Genomic DNA, 16,649 nt, shown 5'->3' with positions numbered 1-16,649 from the left:
ATGGGCCTCCTGCCCCAGGTTCATGAGATCAGAAACTCATGAGCTTCCCACCCCCAAAGCAAAGGGAAGAGTTTCTGAGAAGCCTTGGATAAATAACAGGCATCTGGCCCCTTTCGAAGAAATCCCCAGCCAAGGAGGTACAATGAAGGAGATTCAGTAAAAACATGACCCTGTGGCCAAGCCGCGTCTTTACTTCGCAGTATCATTGATCCTGGAAATTTTGGAGAGAGAGCTCAGTTATTTTTCTGAAGGGGCCCAGTGGCCCTTTCATGTTCTCTCAACAGAGTTGGAAAAATGTGGGGTTTATTTGTTCTAACCTTGGTTTGGAGTGATGAGAGAGGAATTTCAGGAATTTCTCATGGAAGGTTTTTTCTTCCCCTCCAAGGAAGACCAGGATTCTCAACTGAACGGCCAACTGATAATGTTCCCTAGGTGCCCGAGTGGAAACACTGTGCAACCATGAGTCTTCTAATACCCAGACTTAGGGCACTCTCCAGGTAAGAACAGCCAAGAGGTAGCCTGAGGCTTGCTTCCTCGCAGTGCAGAAAAGACCTTTGGAGCAAACTGAACCCTCCTAGTAAGCACTATCTGCTGCTAGAGAGAAATTGATCCTTGCAAAAATATCAGCCAATCAACCTTTTCCTTAATTTTTGAAATCCTGAAATCAAACAATGAAATAGGCTCTTTGTAGAGGTTATAGGTTTCCTTTCACTGGTGGTCTGTTTTGTCCATTCATAGGAGAGGGAAGAGAAAAGATAAAATAGTCCAGTCTCAGACTAGATGTCTTTCAGGATCCAGTCTGACTCCACAAGGCCATCTATTGAGGAAACTGAGGTAGGGGGAGGGAATGAATGATGTAGTAGCCAAGGTTAGCATAGCACTCTCTCATCTTTCACGGCCAACAAGAGGATAAGAATGGCACCCAAAAAGGGTGGTGATGACCCTTTTCTTTTTTCCATCCCCCTACTGGGGTAGGTAGTAAGAATCAGATGACATCAGCTTACCTGAGAGACACCTGTCAACTCCTTTCCGTGGTCTTCATAGGCCTCACCAAGCACAAAGTGAATGGGAAAGTCCAATATCACTGACCCAGAGGGAAAAGCGTGGTGTGGGACTACTTAAAGATGTTTGCTCTGTGGGCATGAACCTCCTTTTGGTCTTTTCTCCCTTTCCAGATTGTGTGTAAGAGTAAATGCGTGATTATAACCTCCTCTGTGCCCACCATGTTTGTCACATCCTAGGATCACAATGGGGAAAATCATGACTTAGAAATAAGCTACATGTGAAAAGGGTTTTTCCTTGTCTCTTGGGGTGATTGAAGGAAAGAATTTGAGATGGATACAATACATTATCCTCCTTATGGGGCTGATTCATTAACTGAGGTCACCATGGAAAACACCTGACATGGGGTGGGGTACTCATTCATTCAGCAAAAGCAATGTCATTCTGCACTGAAAGTCTCATACAAATCTTGGACAGATGTTCACCTGCAATTGGAAAGGAACGAGTTTTTGCACAAAGCTCATATAATCATGAATAGACTTACTCACAAATGATTTGTGCTACAACATGTCAGAACAAATCTCCAACAGGCCCTCGTGGCCTGCGAAACAGAGTTGCCTCAGTAGTTTGGGGAATGTAGCCACACTCCGGGAATGACCTCTCTTCTCCTAGTGCCCAACATGGAAAGCCTTTGGTTTGATGTGGAGTATTCCACCCATAGTACCAATCTGTGACTTATAGTGATGACAAGGATGCCATCCAGGACCCCCTTTAAGATACACTGAAAGGAGAGGCATTTGTGTCCATACTTCTCACTTCTGAGCCCAGTAGCTCAGTATATCTGTCTCTGTACATGTGGGTAGAATCATAAGCATGCCAGGTCTATCTCAAAAGGGAATGTGGCCCCAGCATGGGATCCCATGGGCTCCTTTCAGGGTCTCAGAGGCACTCTGAAGGAAAGCAAATCCTAATGCCAAGCTACCAAATTCATCCTAGCGCATCTCCAAAGACCCTCTCCGTAATGAGACCAGGTTATGCTGCATCATGAACTTAGACACAGCTTTGAGTAGGGATGAGCCCAGTCCTTGGATCCCATCTGTTTCTTTCCTAGGTTTGGGTCCCATGATCCTTTCCCCAACTAACTTGTCATACAAAGCTGTCTATTTTTCACAGCATCCTTTGTTTCCTCTATCATTTAACTTAGATCAGAGGCAAGACCAGGTCCGAGGGGAGATGTGATGTCAGTTTCTTTATCCCTGCAAGGCTCCTGGTGGGCCAGAAGCATCTCCCCTGGGTCTTACATTTGGTATCAGGCTGCTACCAGGAGGCTCAAACTGCTCTTTCCCAGAGCAAAATCGAAAATGGCAGGAGGATGCTCAGCATCCAGGCTTGGGAGCCCAATCCTGAGACTCATCCATCCTTTGGACAGATCATGTGATGTCTGAGCATGGGACAGAGGTGGGGGAGTAGTGTTATTCGGTAGGAGACACAAGCCAGCAGACCTAGCTAAAGATGGTGAGCCTGACACCCTGACCTGAGGCTCCTGGGCGGTCTGTTCCTCCCTCCCAAGGAGAACTGGGTCTAGGTAACTCTTTGAAAGCCTTTAATCCCCTTTTCATTAAAAGCATAGCAGTTATGCAGAAACTCTTGGCCCTTTGTCCAAAGGGGAAAGGCAAGGCCATGGGGGTGGATATTTAACGCGACTCTTTGAGGGTGGGTTAGAGTAAGGCCAGGAGAAGGGCAAAAGAGAGTCCAAGCTCTGGTCTCAGAAGGACTTGACTTTGGCCAAAGCTCCAGACTTGGAGAACTGTGGCAGAAACAACCAGGATCCCTTCCCACTGGGTATCCTCCCTCCAGCCTTCTGTGATCGTGAAGCATTTCTGTTGGTGTTTCCATTGGTATAATGAGAAGGAACAAGACACAGTGGTGATTCAAACCTGAGAGAGTATAGGTAAGAGATCAGAGATGGAGGTTGAGGGTGTGGAAAAGGATTCCCTGGGGGGGGGGGGGGGTCATGTCACTAGGGTCCTGAAAGTGGTGCTCAGAGAGTATCTCAGGAAAGCATTCCCTGTCTGCTACTTTCAGAAGGGAAGATGGCCTGCCTGTTTCACCATGCAAGGAACCAGGACCCAAAGCTTACTTGGTGAGGATGGTGTAGCTGCCTTCTCTGTAGGGTCTAGGTAGACCCTACATTGTCCCTCTGCAAATGCGGTGCTAAAATGCCTGGGCTGGGCAGATTCTGCTCACCGATGTCTCATACCCTGGGTGCTCTGCTCACCTTTGGTACGATGGGTGGAATAAGCCAGATCAAACCTAACTGCCCAAAGAGGACTGCGGTTATAGTGCTGGAAGGTACCTCAGACGTCATCTCCCTTAGCTGAGAGGGAAAGAAGTTGGTACCTGGGGAGGTCCAATGACTCCTCTCCTTCTTCCTTGAGTTGCTGCTTCTGTGATCTTTGGCAAGACAGTTAGGGGCTGAACAGAACCAGTGTCCGAGGAGGGTAGTTATCTGGATCAAAGAGTGGCCCTCCCCTGACAAGTGTCCTCTGAAGGATAACACAAATAGCACTGGCCTGAGAGAGGAGTCAGTGGGCCCTCACAGATTCTTGGGGGTCTTTTGGCCTACCCAAGGTACCAAGTAACCAATCCCATCCATTCTTCAAACTGGAATTTCAGTTCCTTTTCCAGTATCTAAGGGTCCTCTAATCTGGTTTATTTATTTCACTCGGGAGAATGCCTAGCAGGGCTGAAATTGGAATCTTGTAACTGAAATTCCCCAACAGTTCAGGGACAGTGCCCTCCTGCGTGTTCCCCAGCCCACAAGGACAGAAGAGCTTCCTGGAGAACACAGGTCTAGATTTGGCTGTAGATTCACAAATCGCCCTTATTCAGTCATCTTTGATGAGTCTGTCTCTATCACTGCAAACAGGAGTTTTCTCCTGAAGGGAGTGAGCCGGCCTCAGAAGCGGGAAACATGGGAGTGGGCTCTGCCACCCCAGACTGGAGCCAGTGCCCCTGGGGTACTCACGGTGTGTCCAATGACCTGTGGGATAGCGCTCACCCTTAGGCTATCATGGCACCTCTCGGGGGGAAGCATAAAGTTCTCCTGGGCTCAGGGAGCAGATCACCAACAACAGCTCGGGAAATTCCCAAGGCAAATGCCAGCTCAGCCTTTGTCCCTGCTCTCCAGGTTTTCTGGCATCCCTGCAAATGAACACAGACAAAAGATTAAATATGCCTAGATGCACAGCAAAATTTTGTCTCAGGAGCATTGTGGAAAAATAAACAAACAGCCCAGAAGGGGATCTGGCATCAGGCCTCCACAGCATTCTCCAGGACAGATAGCCTTACTGGAAATTTCTTAAAAAAAAAAAAAAAAAACAGCCCCCTCCACCACTAGATTGACTGACACAGAGGAAAGTGCCCTCACCATGGTGGCAGTCAGAGGTTTAAAATGAGCTTGGAACTCTGCCTTCACCACTCAGTGTGCAAATTTGGGCAAGTCGAAGGTTAGTTTGAGGTCCAGAGGGACCATTTCTTTGCCCATCAAATGACAGGATTGGCATCTGAGCTCCTTTTAAAGCTTTAGACCCAATAGGCCAAAAAATCTGGAATGAGCCAGGAGAGAGATGTGCACCAGCAGCCCTCCACCAGTGCAGAGCAAAATGAGACACCAACAGTTTCCTCTTATTTAACTCTCTAGCTACACCAGTCTATCTAAAAGTCAGCTTGGGGACTCATTGCAAGAGAGACAGAGAGAGGGGGGGAGACAGAGAGGAAGACAGAGAGAGACAGAGGGAGAGAGACAAAGAAAGTGAGGGACAGAGAGAGAGACAGACAGAGAGAAGCAATCTCAGGATGCCAGAGGCCTAGAATTATGTCAATTTGGCAGATAACCAATTCCCCAGAAGAAAATTCTAGCAGATTAAACAGAGATAACATCTAAATGTGAGGAGGAATCCCATCACTCTATGTCTCCCCAGACCACAAAGGCTAAATGTGCTAGTACCAGCTCTAGGTAAAGGACTCAGAAATGGAGCCCAGAATTCTTGGTAACCTGACTCCTCAGAAGGGTGGCATTCCTAGCTCCATGGCTCAGGTGAGCAATGGGGCTCCAGATCTCTGTTCCCCCAGCTTACCTTACTCAAACTTGCCCCCGCTCATTTTAATGGCCCACCATCTGGATGTGGAGACTTCTTATAAGAACAATTAAACCCACTCCATGGGGAAGGCACAGTATTAGGACAGAGAGGGTCTGGGCCTAAATTCTGATGTAGCCTCATCCTCCCTGAGTGATGGAGCTGGGGAGGGGAGTCCTTCCTTCCTGGGGGCCAGTTTGTCATCCTTTAGCACTCAACTATAATCAGATCAAGGAAGCTTATCCAACACCCTGGAGCCCCTAGAGAGAAAAGGCCCCAATCCTGAGAGAGTCCCATATTCTGAAAATAACCTAGATCCCAGGTTCATCGCAGAAAATACAGGTATATATTGCTTTAAGGAACAGATGATAGTAAACCCCAAGTGGGCCATGTTCATAGGTGTCATGGGGAGTGGAAAGGGTCTTTTTCTAAAACCTCTTTCCCCTGTGACATCAAGCACAGGGATAGTCATGGTCCCTGGTCTTCAGGTAGGTTTTGAATGTCAAATGGGGCCAGCCTCTCCACCTCCCCCTAAGACCTAGGATTATGAGGAATAGAGTGCTGACCTGGATTGGGCAAAGTTGAGCTCAAATGTCCCCTCGGACTTTTTACTACGTTGATGACCCTGGGAAAATCCCTTCACCTGTGCCATGCTCTGACTTTCAGGAAGTTGTGACTTTAGTCAGGGATTAAGGCTGAGGAGACCATGAGTGGTGACAGGGTCACCGTCTCTCAAACTCAGTCAACTAGCAGTTATCAGGACTCTGTTGGCACTCTGGGAAAGCCTAGGTGCCCCTTCTCAAAATAACATTGAATTCATTTTTCAAATCCAAAGGATTACAAAGGAATCAGATTCTATTGAAATACAACTATGAAAATATAAAAGCCCAAACCTGACCCAAGCCCCTGGATTCATGGTAAAAAGTCCTGCATGAGCTGACCATGTTGTCCATGGTGTCTCCTTTTCTAGTGTCCTACAAAACGGCCTCATGGCTTTACAACTAAGTCGCAACCTGACTGACAGTGGCCTGGATGAGTACATGAATGGCACTGACAACTCCACCACACCTGCACCGACCTCGGCTCCTGGACCCATCCGCAAGAACTGGCCTGCCCTCCTGATCTTCATAGTCATCATCATCACTGTCGCTGGCAATATCCTGGTGATCTTGGCCGTGGCCCTGGAGAAGAAACTGCAGACTGCGACCAACTTCTTCTTGATGTCTCTGGCCGTGGCAGACATGTTAGTCGGGTTATTAGTGATGCCAGTGTCTGTCCTCACCATCCTCTACGGTAAGTCTACTGCCAATAAAGGGGGAAAGAGTAGAATGAGATGGCATGCCTTACGATGTCCCTAGAGTGTGACCTGGCTGGCATCTGCCACCTTCCATAGGATTTTCCTGTCCTGCACTCCCTCCCTTCTTCAGGGAAAATGGGAGCCACATGGAGGCACTCTTAGCAATACAGTGACAGGGTGGGTGCCCCCAAGCCCATGTTCTACCTTAATGGCAAAATCATGCATGTCAATGTGCCTCAGTTTTCCTCCCTGGGCTCCTTGGCAGTTCAGTTTGTTGTAGATTACAAGGTCCCCAGAGAATACAGGAGGGAACCGTCCCTGGGAGTCCCCCTCTAGCTCCTCAGCTGGTTTCAGGGTGACCTTGAGCTCATAGTGGCTAGATTTCCCAGGCCTTTGGGGAAACATGCTGGGTCTTATTCAGAGAGCTATGCTCTGGAGCCAGTTGGGTCCTAACACACTCTGGATACCCACAAAGAAACTTTCTTAGACAACACTGTCACCTGACTAACCTGAGAAGCAATCAGACATGAAGAAGAAAGCCAGCAGTTCCAGGTAGCCCTCTGGCCTAGGACCACCTCCAAAAAAGAGACATCCTCCAACCAAAATCTGGCCCTGGATTGGACACCACGAGCCCACTGGAAACATAGCCATGCCAATGGCCGTGTGTCTGATGCCAGGGAAGGATCTACCTAGCTGCACCCTTTGCTGCCAGCTGTCCTAGGAGGAAGATTCAAGGCTGGAACGGAAGACCACATCCACAGGGGTGCCTGGAAGTCTGAACCTCCACCCCAACCTTGAAGTTATCCATAAATGGTAAGGTCAGTGCCCCCCAAAACTGTGGGCTTCCATCAGTGAAGGATGGCCCCCAAGAAGAATGCCTGGCATCCTGTCCTGGCCAGGGAGCTACCAGTCAGGCTCCCAAACTGGACCAAACATTAACCAGCAGGATCACAACAGAGCCTTCTTTCTAGGATTCCTGCCTGAAGACCCAGAAGCAGATACAGGAAGAGACCCTTTGGGCAATGCTACTACAACACTGAATTGAGACTTCCATCCCATACCAAAAAGAGTGACTCTGTGACCCCTCCAGATTAGCCTGGAACTAGATTCTCCCTACCAGACGCCACCGGATAGGTTCACAGAAGGCCTTATCACCTTTTTGGTGGCATGACCCCTTGATAAGAATAATGTTTTTAGATACATGGAATTGCAAAAGAAATAGATTAGACTGAAATATAGTTACCATCACATTTTCTTTAAAATAGTCACAGACTCCAAGTTAAGAATCCCTACTCTACAAATTCTCAGACTTAAAGCCCCAGATGCCAATCCAAGCACCACCTTGCTGTACCCAATTCCCTGGAGATAACACATATCACTTCCCACTAACAGCTAAGCTCATACACTCTGGCAAGGAGTCTGTCCTTCCTAACACCTAATGGGCAGTGTTAGCAGGGATGTCGCTTCTGAACAGCTCAGGCTAACTTCTCATTCCAACACCTGCCTCAGCTCAGACTTCTACTGTTCTTCTGCATCTTTCTTGGTTTCACAGAATACACCTGGCCTCTTCCAAAACAACTCTGCCCAATGTGGATCTCCCTTGATGTGCTCTTCTCGACTGCATCCATCATGCACCTCTGTGCTATCTCCCTGGATCGCTACATTGCTATCCGGAACCCAATTGAGCATAGCCGCTTCAACTCTCGCACTAAGGCCCTTCTGAAGATTGCCATTGTCTGGACCATCTCGATGGGTAAGTTGGTCTGCCCTTGCTCCTTAAATGGTGACATCTTGCCAGCTGTCAACGATGCTCCAAAAGCAACAGCACTTGTTCCCACGTCAGCTCCAAATATGTTAGTGTAGTTGTCTTCTGCATACCGACTAGAATGTCAAGGGATGTTGGAGAGGGCCCAAAGGTCCTGCTCCAAACCCTGTCTCTAATGCATAACTATATTCAAAGATAGCCCCTAGTCCCAATTCTCTTCTATCTGCAAATGGGCCCACAACCATCCAGTTAACTCAACTGATGGCTCTGTCATAGAATCCCAGAGCATCACACAGGTAATTTCCCTCCCATGGTGACAGCAGATGGTACATCACATATAGGAAACAGTTCACAGGCAGCCAGGTCTAGAAGAGAGGATACATCAAGGTGAAAGAGCCAAAGGAGATGTGGGAACCTCTGGAACCTCCCACCAATAGTCTATGTTTTGAAGTCAGCCAATTAGTATTTCTAGGTAGTCAAGGCACGTAGATCAGGTCATCAGAAATACTACTTTTGATCACAGTGGCACAGATCAGGTGGTACCAAACACAGGAGCAGAGGGAGCATAAAGTTTATATATACAAGAGATGCCATATGGGAAATTGACAACAGTAGGTGAGCAGTCCAATAAAGGGGTTGAATATGAAAGAGAGTAACACTCCCTAACTGGTGGTGGGAGAGGGAGGGTGTTAAGAATAATAACTTCCTTTGGGAACCTATCACACATTGCTGATGTTTCCCCTACTTAGCTGATAGGGCAGACTAGATTTCTTGAGAAAGATCAAAGAGGGGAAAAGAGATGCTATAGCTAAGAAACTCAGTAATTAGTAATCCACTAGGTTTGCAGGTAGTTAGAAACAACCTTCCCTGGAAGCCTACACTGGAATATTCAGAAAGAGAACCGACTTGACAATGATTTCAAGGAGAATACAAAATTCAAACTTGTTCTCACCATGGATAGTTCTAATACCTACTACGCTCCCCTCACTACAAGACAGCTGCTCCAACTGCCATGTATTGCCAAGTGAGCATAGGTCATCATCTATGAACCATGTAACTGGTGTTCCAGTGAACTCCTGGAAAAGTACCCCATGGTCTCTGGCCTAAGTACAGGGAGTAGTGACCCCTGAATTCCAAACCTTGATATAGCTGAGACTTGGATATCTCTGGCAGCACCACAGGCCAAGCCTCAGTGACTCAGAGCACAGTATTTTCCAAGACAGAGACAAGCTGCTATATTCATAAGGGATGGTGCAGACACAATGATATTGAAGATTTATTCAGCACCAGCCACTGTGCTAATTAGCACTTTATCATTATTATCTCCTTATCCCCATTTGAACTCAGGTTTTCTTGACTCCAGGTCTCCTGTGCCTCCTTGCTGCCCCCGGTGACTTGTCTGAGGAGACACGAGGGGTCATCTTCCCCGTTTCATTCTTTCTAATACAGATATTTTAAACCCTCATAAAAATAAGTGAATAATATAAATTCTACATGAGCAAACTTTAGTCCATCCTCCCTGGCCAACTTGGATGTCAGTATTTGACTGCACAACATTTAGGTACAACTAGTTCTATCCGGAGAACACTCCTGCTCCCCTCCCTGGTCAGTTGTCACCTTTGGAATGACACTCACAGGGATGTCTATTCCACTGGCTCACAGTTTAACAGATCCTAAACGTGTTTTCCTTGAAAATGCAGGTGGGGGCATCACCATACATAGAGCGCCAGGTCTGCAGTCAGGCAGGAAGCCCAGTGTTCACATTCAAACTCCGATGGTTTCTGACTGTGTGACTCTAGGCAAGTCTTTTCTCCTCTAAAACTGGAACACTACCTCCAGTGGCAGTTGTTGGGAGGATCAAAGGAGATAATAATTGTGAAGCACTTAGCACAGTTCCTGGCACTTAGTAAGTGCCAGCAGAAATCCTTATTCTCTTCCCCCTATAAGTACCTACTTAGTCAACTATTCTCATGAATCACAGCAGTCAAGGCAACAATTTGGGCATTAGAGGTAATGTTGGCAAACAGAAACAACATGTTACCTTTCTCAGGATCACCTTTCATCTGGTTTCACAGTTCATAATAGGTCATAGCAAATTATTCTCCAATTATAGATGACTATCAGATCAACAGTAGCTACATTCAAGGATTTCTGATAGGGACCCAACGTGTCTACCCAAGAGTCTACAGCAGAAATCCCCAATGAGCAAAGGGGAATGGGGGCCTCAGGAAGGAAGGGAATCCAAATGCACTCAATGTTGGACTCACAGATCTATGGCATGGGTGCTTGATATCTCAATGAGGGTATTCCAGCAGCATGGTACCAGGGCCAAGGTTTAGGTGAGGCACTGGGCTGTTGATTGACCTAAATGTTGTTTGTCTTGAAAATGGAAACTGACTGAAGAGTCCATATACCCCAGACTTGGTTCTTTCCAAAATGGAAGACACTTCTTCTAGGTTGTCTTTTCCATACTACGCCAGTTGAAAGACCCTAACTCCTGAGACCAGTTTGACCCCTCAAATTCACTTTGAGGAACTAAGGCATGCCCTTGTTTCCAGTTGGTACTTATCACCCACCAGGCTCAGCCTGTTGAAATTCAGAATCAGAATCATTCATAGTTCCAAAGGCCCATCGTGATGGATCATCTTCAGTGACAGCAACTGAGGCTGGGATGTCAAAGTAGTCCAGCTGGCATATGCTCTTGGCTCTACTCACAATAATCCTCTTTTTGTCTTTGCTCTAGCTGTGTCCGTGCCCATCCCGATCATCGGCCTGAGGGATGAGAGCAAGGTCTTTGTGAATGGAAGCTGCAGCCTGAACGAACCCAACTTTGTGCTCATTGGCTCCTTTGTGGCATTTTTCATTCCGCTGTTCATTATGGTCATCACTTACTGCCTGACCATTCAGGTCTTGCAGGGCCAGAGCAATGTGTTTGGGCCTGGGGAGAGGCGGAGGAGGCGTTCCAAGTTTGGTTGCTTGCGGAGGGAGAGGAGTGCCAATAATATCTCTATGATTCACAATCCCAATGTTGGGGGGCCAGTTCGCCTTATGTCTCCAGGTCATCGGGAGGGCTATCGTAAGGGGACCATGCAGGCCATTGCTAATGAGCGTAGGGCCTCCAAGGTGCTTGGCATTGTCTTCTTTCTCTTCCTGCTCATGTGGTGCCCGTTCTTTATCACTAATATCATGGCGGTTATTTGCACTCAGTCTTGTCGCAAGTCAACTATTGATGAGCTCCTGAGTGTGTTCGTTTGGGTTGGCTATGTGTGCTCCGGCATCAACCCCCTGGTGTACACCCTTTTCAACAAGACCTACCGCCGGGCCTTCCTCAAATACCTTAGCTTTGGATGGTTGGGGAAAAACAAGAGCCCTCCCAGGCAGTTCCCAGGCTGTACTGCCCACCTGTACCCCAGGGAATATGCTGCTCGGGAGTTTGCTGGGGGAGACTTTACCCCAAGGGGATTTGTCCCAAGGGAATACAGCCCCAGCCACCACGAGGATGTGCCCCAGATTGTCCCCCTTGAGGACAGACCCAATACTGAGGTAGTTGAGGTAGTGATTGAGATGGAGCCTTGCTCTCCCCAGCCGGTGGAAGCAAGAGTTGAGGATACTTGTACTATGGTCAATGAGAAGGTGACTTCTGTCTAAGGAAGTCTAGCCCCGAGCTTCAGCTCACCATGAAGGTCCGGCATAGGAAATCCAGTCGAGTGAATTAGCACAGGAGATTGACTCGCAAGAATTTCCTGTGCCGCTTAGAGATTCCTGTAAATACAACATTCTGAGCAAAGGTTTTTGAGTATGGCTTTTCAATCTTGTACTTTGATCCATGCCAATGAGTGAGGTTTAAAGTTTTATATTTACTGTGCACAAGAGATTTCTAAAAGACCAATTACCTGAATCTGTTCTGTTGGCAGACTAAAAAAAGTCAACCTTTTTTTAAGTATCGGAGGAAGAAAAGGGCTGTCTCTCTTGGGTGGTACTTTCCTTGAAACCCAAGAAGGTGCACGCAGCCATGGCCCCAGGCCACTCTAAAATCTACCTATTTGGAAGCACGTAAATATATGCTTTATATCCTTGCTCTCTTCATGCACACACATTATCATGATAAGATGGGGTTCTGGCCTTGGAAACTCACCGGTGCTAACCAGCTACTGAGGGGTTCTCCATCGGGGTAGAATCAAGCCTTGTTCGATGTTGGGGTGAACCAAGACATTGTCTGAAAGCTCAAGCTAATTCTGTTGGCATTTGACGACAATGTCCATCCCCCAAATGTAGCGATATGCTACCATAGCAGCTAGGCAACTGGAACTGTGGAGTGGAAGGACAATAAGAGATACATACACCACTAGCTAATCACCTCACGAGGACCACATTTCAAATTTGCATTTCGGCACCAAATGATTGGAAATTAGCATTCTTTTGGTGGTCCTCGTTCAAAAAAATCTAGTCCCATGATGGAGCTCAGTGATGCGATCCTAGAGCTATCCACCCATTCCAAGATTTGATATTCCCTGGGAGGTTAAACCCTTGATCCTAGAATTCCTTATTGCTTTAGACAAAAATCAAGCAAGCAAAAAAAAATCAAAAAGCAGAATTATAATACCTTCTAGCCTTATATGGACAGAGATTTTAGGAGAAAAAAAAATAAACTAAAAGAAAGATTCAAGTACCTCTCTTTAGGGCAAACTTCCATAGTCCTTTCTCAAGCAAAGCTAATAGCGGGAGCTTGAAGGGTAACACCTGGCAAGTTAAGAGGAGGAGACTTAACAAGTGTTAACTTGATTCAGTACTACGGGAGTAGGCCCTTGGAATGTCAATCTATCAAAATGTTTATCTAACTCTGGGAATAAAAAGAAATACAGAGTTTCCATTGGATTTTCCAAAGCTAAAGTTATCTCCTGTTTGAATCCTTCCGCACGTTAGCTAGTACAGGCAAAGGCTGCAGCTGATTTGTGCAAGTGGCAAGCTTGTCATCCTATTACAATCACGTACAAGAAGTTAAGCCTTGTGACCAATTTGTGTTGTGTTCTAATTTGTGTGTTCTTCGCGGGTCTGCCGCTCTATTAAGGATTCCATTTCAGTTCCATGACCATCCTCACTCAGAGCACCTACAATGGGGCCTGAGGAATATTCACGTCTGGTCATCCAGTCTGTGCTGTGTGCAGAGTAGACAAGTGTTCCCAGTGGTTGTGTTTCCGTGTGTGTATCCATTTCACACAGATCTGTGGCTTTCCCGGAGGATTCCATGATGCTAGCTTATGCCCGACATTATTTGCACGGCCTCCGAGTGTACGTTCCAAACTCTGGAAACTGCAGGTGGCAGAATCTGAATATCCAGAACCCCTGGCCCCAATCTTTGATGGCCAGCTTTGACACAAGCAGCAGTCCGTGCTCGTGAAAAGTCCAATGTGAGATCACCTAGCTAGTTAGAAGATGAAAACCAAGGGGCAGTGGGAGAGTCACCACACTGGGCAAAACCAGGGTGGCCTCAGCCTGCTTTGCAACACTACCAGGTGTCGGTCATTTCTTCGAGCATGGATTTCTCCTTCCCCCCCAAAAAAAAAGCGTCACAAGAAGGTCCAAGTCAACTTGCCCGTCTGCTCTGTCAAACCACGTCTAAGCGTTCCTACGACCAGCCAGACGAGATCCAGCTCGTCTGTCCCAAATTGAAACCGTCTAAAGAAACCCTGCATGCGAACCACGTGTGTCGCACAATTTCATCTCTGTGTATTTCTGTACAGCAGAGTAGCTGAAACCACAAGGGACTGAAACATACCACCTTTAGCAGCCCTCAAGCTGATTCAAGACCACGATTCTCCCCCCCCCTCCCCCCTGGTTCAGATCTGAAGTAGTGAGTATCGGAGAAAATGGGAAACATCTTATTTCTTCTGTCAAATATAAAGGGCAAGCTCATAGCACATGTTAACAGAGATCCTTTGAAAAACCCACAGACTTTCAATTGCACTAGCAATAAACTCCAACGATAACTAGCTTAGAGCACATTTGTGGACAGTCTCCATATTGTCACACAGTAGCATCAAGTAAAGCTCACATGGTCATGGTTCTCCAACTCCTGTGCCAATCACCAATTTTCTGTGTTCAATATTAAACTACTCTCTATATCTACAAAATATCTTAATGTCTATTAACTATCCTGGATGTTTAAAAAAAACAAAAAAACCTTGCTTGTTAGATTATCAATTGCAACCTTAATGTTCAATGGAATCTCTATATTGATGTATTATTATAATCTCTATATTAATGATAAGAATTAAGGATTGCCTCGTATGCTCCCTCTCTCCCTAACCCCTTGTCTGAAGGCAATCTTTTGTGAATGCTCTTTAGGTAGCTTGCTGTCAAGATACCTGGTGCCTAGATGCATCACCTGCACCAGATCTTTGTGCGATTTCTCTTAATTTATTAAATAGTAAGTGTTCGATTACTCTAGTTTCTGTTGTTTATTCTTTCGACATCGGAATGCATCCAGACAGAGGGTGGAGTGAACAGAATTTGACCCTGGAGGTTGGCTCTTACGAAGAGACCTCAGCTCCCCGGAAGTGAAAACACTTAGGGTTGGTGAGAGACTACCAGGAAGAATTGCCCCAGTCCCGCTCTATCTCCACCCTGCCCCTGACTAAAATGAGCTTATCATTGGTTCCAACAACCAATACTTGCCCTGATCAAAACACACTAAATATTATATTAACAACAATGGCATAAGCCTTCCCTGGTACATCTTTGGCCAAACCCCCTACCTGATGTCTGAATGAGAACCCAAATAGGGGAACAAGGCTGGGGGATATTCCTCCAAATATTCCCTGGTTGTACAGGGTGGGGGGAGGGGGGGTCCTAAAGTCTTGAATAGCTTACAATTACACTAAGGCTTTTGGGATGTCCCATATTAACAACAGCCTCCAGGTGTAAGCTTTGAACCTTGTAACAAAGTAATCTCATCACTCTGTTCCTTGGGTACTACAATTTTAATAACCTATACTAGATCTCCATAGCTCCAGATTGTCACCTTAGGACACAGTCACATCCCTACCATCAGGCTCAGTAACTTGTCAGAGCGTAAAGTATCCAAGACCCAAACACCAGGAAATGTGTTGGTTACTATTCTAGGCTTTCAATGAGAATATCTAGAATCTCAGGGAAACAGCAGCCTATGCTCCCCCCTGATACCTGTGAACTCTCAGGGGAACCATGGGACTATCTGGGAAAGGGCTATTCCCAGAAGACACCTTTGAGTGGGCCCCACTCCCCTAAGACTCGCTTTTAGGCACTTAGGAAGAAGGGAGAATCCCCATTCTTTGCACACTGCTACAAGGAAGCTTGACCAATGGATTCCTAGGAAAGCACAGAGCAACTCCAGCAGCCTGATTCTCTCAACTAAGCCCCACAGGGTGACACACAATGCACAGAAGCATAAAATTCAGTGGGCTGTGGATAGGTTAGCTCCTGGCTCTCTCAGTATGCCATCCATTCCACAACCACAGATTTAACTCCAACCATAGGTCAGCACAGTGCTAGGCACTAGGGTCACAGAGACAAAAATTCACCTAGTCCTGCCCAGTAAGAGCTAACCAGCCATGGGGCTCAGCTTAGACACTGGGGAGAAGGGAAGCTGAGAGATGAACCCATTCTCACCTTTCCCTACCTGTCCCCTGATTGTAAGCCCTGAGCCCACAATAGCATATCAGAAATGTCTTCACTTTAAGATAAAGGCCATAGAAAGGGCTGGGGTACAGAAGAAACATACTCTTAAGGAAGGAGAAACACCCCCTCATCTCCAGATGAGTCCTTTTGGTCCATTTTAAGGGAGGTGTGAGTTTATTTTGCAGACTGGGAATAGTTTTCTGTGCTATACCCTATAGCAGTCCAAGACAAACACAATCGCCACCAAAAGAGGGAAGACGATTTTGTGTATGCCTTCAGTTAGAAGAGGGGGCACATGACTCCTTGGTGCCATCATTCCAAGTCACTGTAGATTCACTGTGCCTGTTCACCAGCCTCTCTCTAAAGGGAACCAGTCCCACAGAAGGCCAAGCCCTTGGTGTAGCCAGTCCTCAGAGTAGAAGCAGAGTAGAAGCCCCATCCTTCCTCAGGCAAAAGGGTGGGGAGAAAAGTGAGAGAGCATTCCTGGCCTAGGACTGTAGCCCGGAAGCAGCAAGTGGGCTCTTGTCTCCAGGACAAAGCACCAGCCCAGTAGCCCAGAGCCAAAGACTTGGGGGCATGGATCTACTGTGCTGCATTTCTCCATGGCTTGGAGGGGAACATGAAAAGTGACACAGAGGATATTGCCTTGGATCCTGAACCTGGTAGACTTGGACAGAGCAATGGTGTGAAGGCCTTGCTCCCTCTTACAGCTGCCATAGAGGAACCACATAAGAAGCCCACAAGCCTTGGCCACAATCTGACCTGACCTCTGTGGCACAGAGCCACAGAA

At 46.9% G+C, this 16,649-nt stretch overlaps 1 protein-coding gene across 1 annotated transcript; it reads left to right on the top strand.

Moving 5' to 3' along the window:
* The first annotated feature begins 459 nt into the window (after window positions 1-459).
* HTR2C (5-hydroxytryptamine receptor 2C) lies at window positions 460-11,851 on the top strand. Its single transcript, XM_072625709.1, has 4 exons — window positions 460-497; window positions 6,112-6,434; window positions 7,991-8,191; window positions 10,947-11,851. The coding sequence occupies exons 1-4, from the start codon at window positions 460-462 to the stop codon at window positions 11,849-11,851; spliced, it is 1,467 nt and encodes a 488-aa protein (XP_072481810.1).
* Window positions 11,852-16,649: the final 4,798 nt, after the last annotated feature.

This window comes from Notamacropus eugenii, chromosome X, assembly GCF_028372415.1.
Source record: "Notamacropus eugenii isolate mMacEug1 chromosome X, mMacEug1.pri_v2, whole genome shotgun sequence".
NCBI classification, from domain to species: Eukaryota; Metazoa; Chordata; class Mammalia; order Diprotodontia; family Macropodidae; genus Notamacropus; species Notamacropus eugenii.
Note: the sequence above shows the minus strand (reverse complement) of the source record. Positions and strands in the feature narration are given on the sequence as shown.

Bases quoted from the DNA above. Each gene is read 5' to 3' on its own strand.
- HTR2C (XM_072625709.1), top strand. From the start codon at position 460: ATGAGTCTTCTAATACCCAGACTTAGGGCACTCTCCAG. The intron at 498-6,111 runs GTAAGAACAGCC...CTCCTTTTCTAG, and splicing joins AGACTTAGGGCACTCTCCAG to TGTCCTACAAAACGGCCTCA. The intron at 8,192-10,946 runs GTAAGTTGGTCT...TCTTTGCTCTAG, and splicing joins TGTCTGGACCATCTCGATGG to CTGTGTCCGTGCCCATCCCG.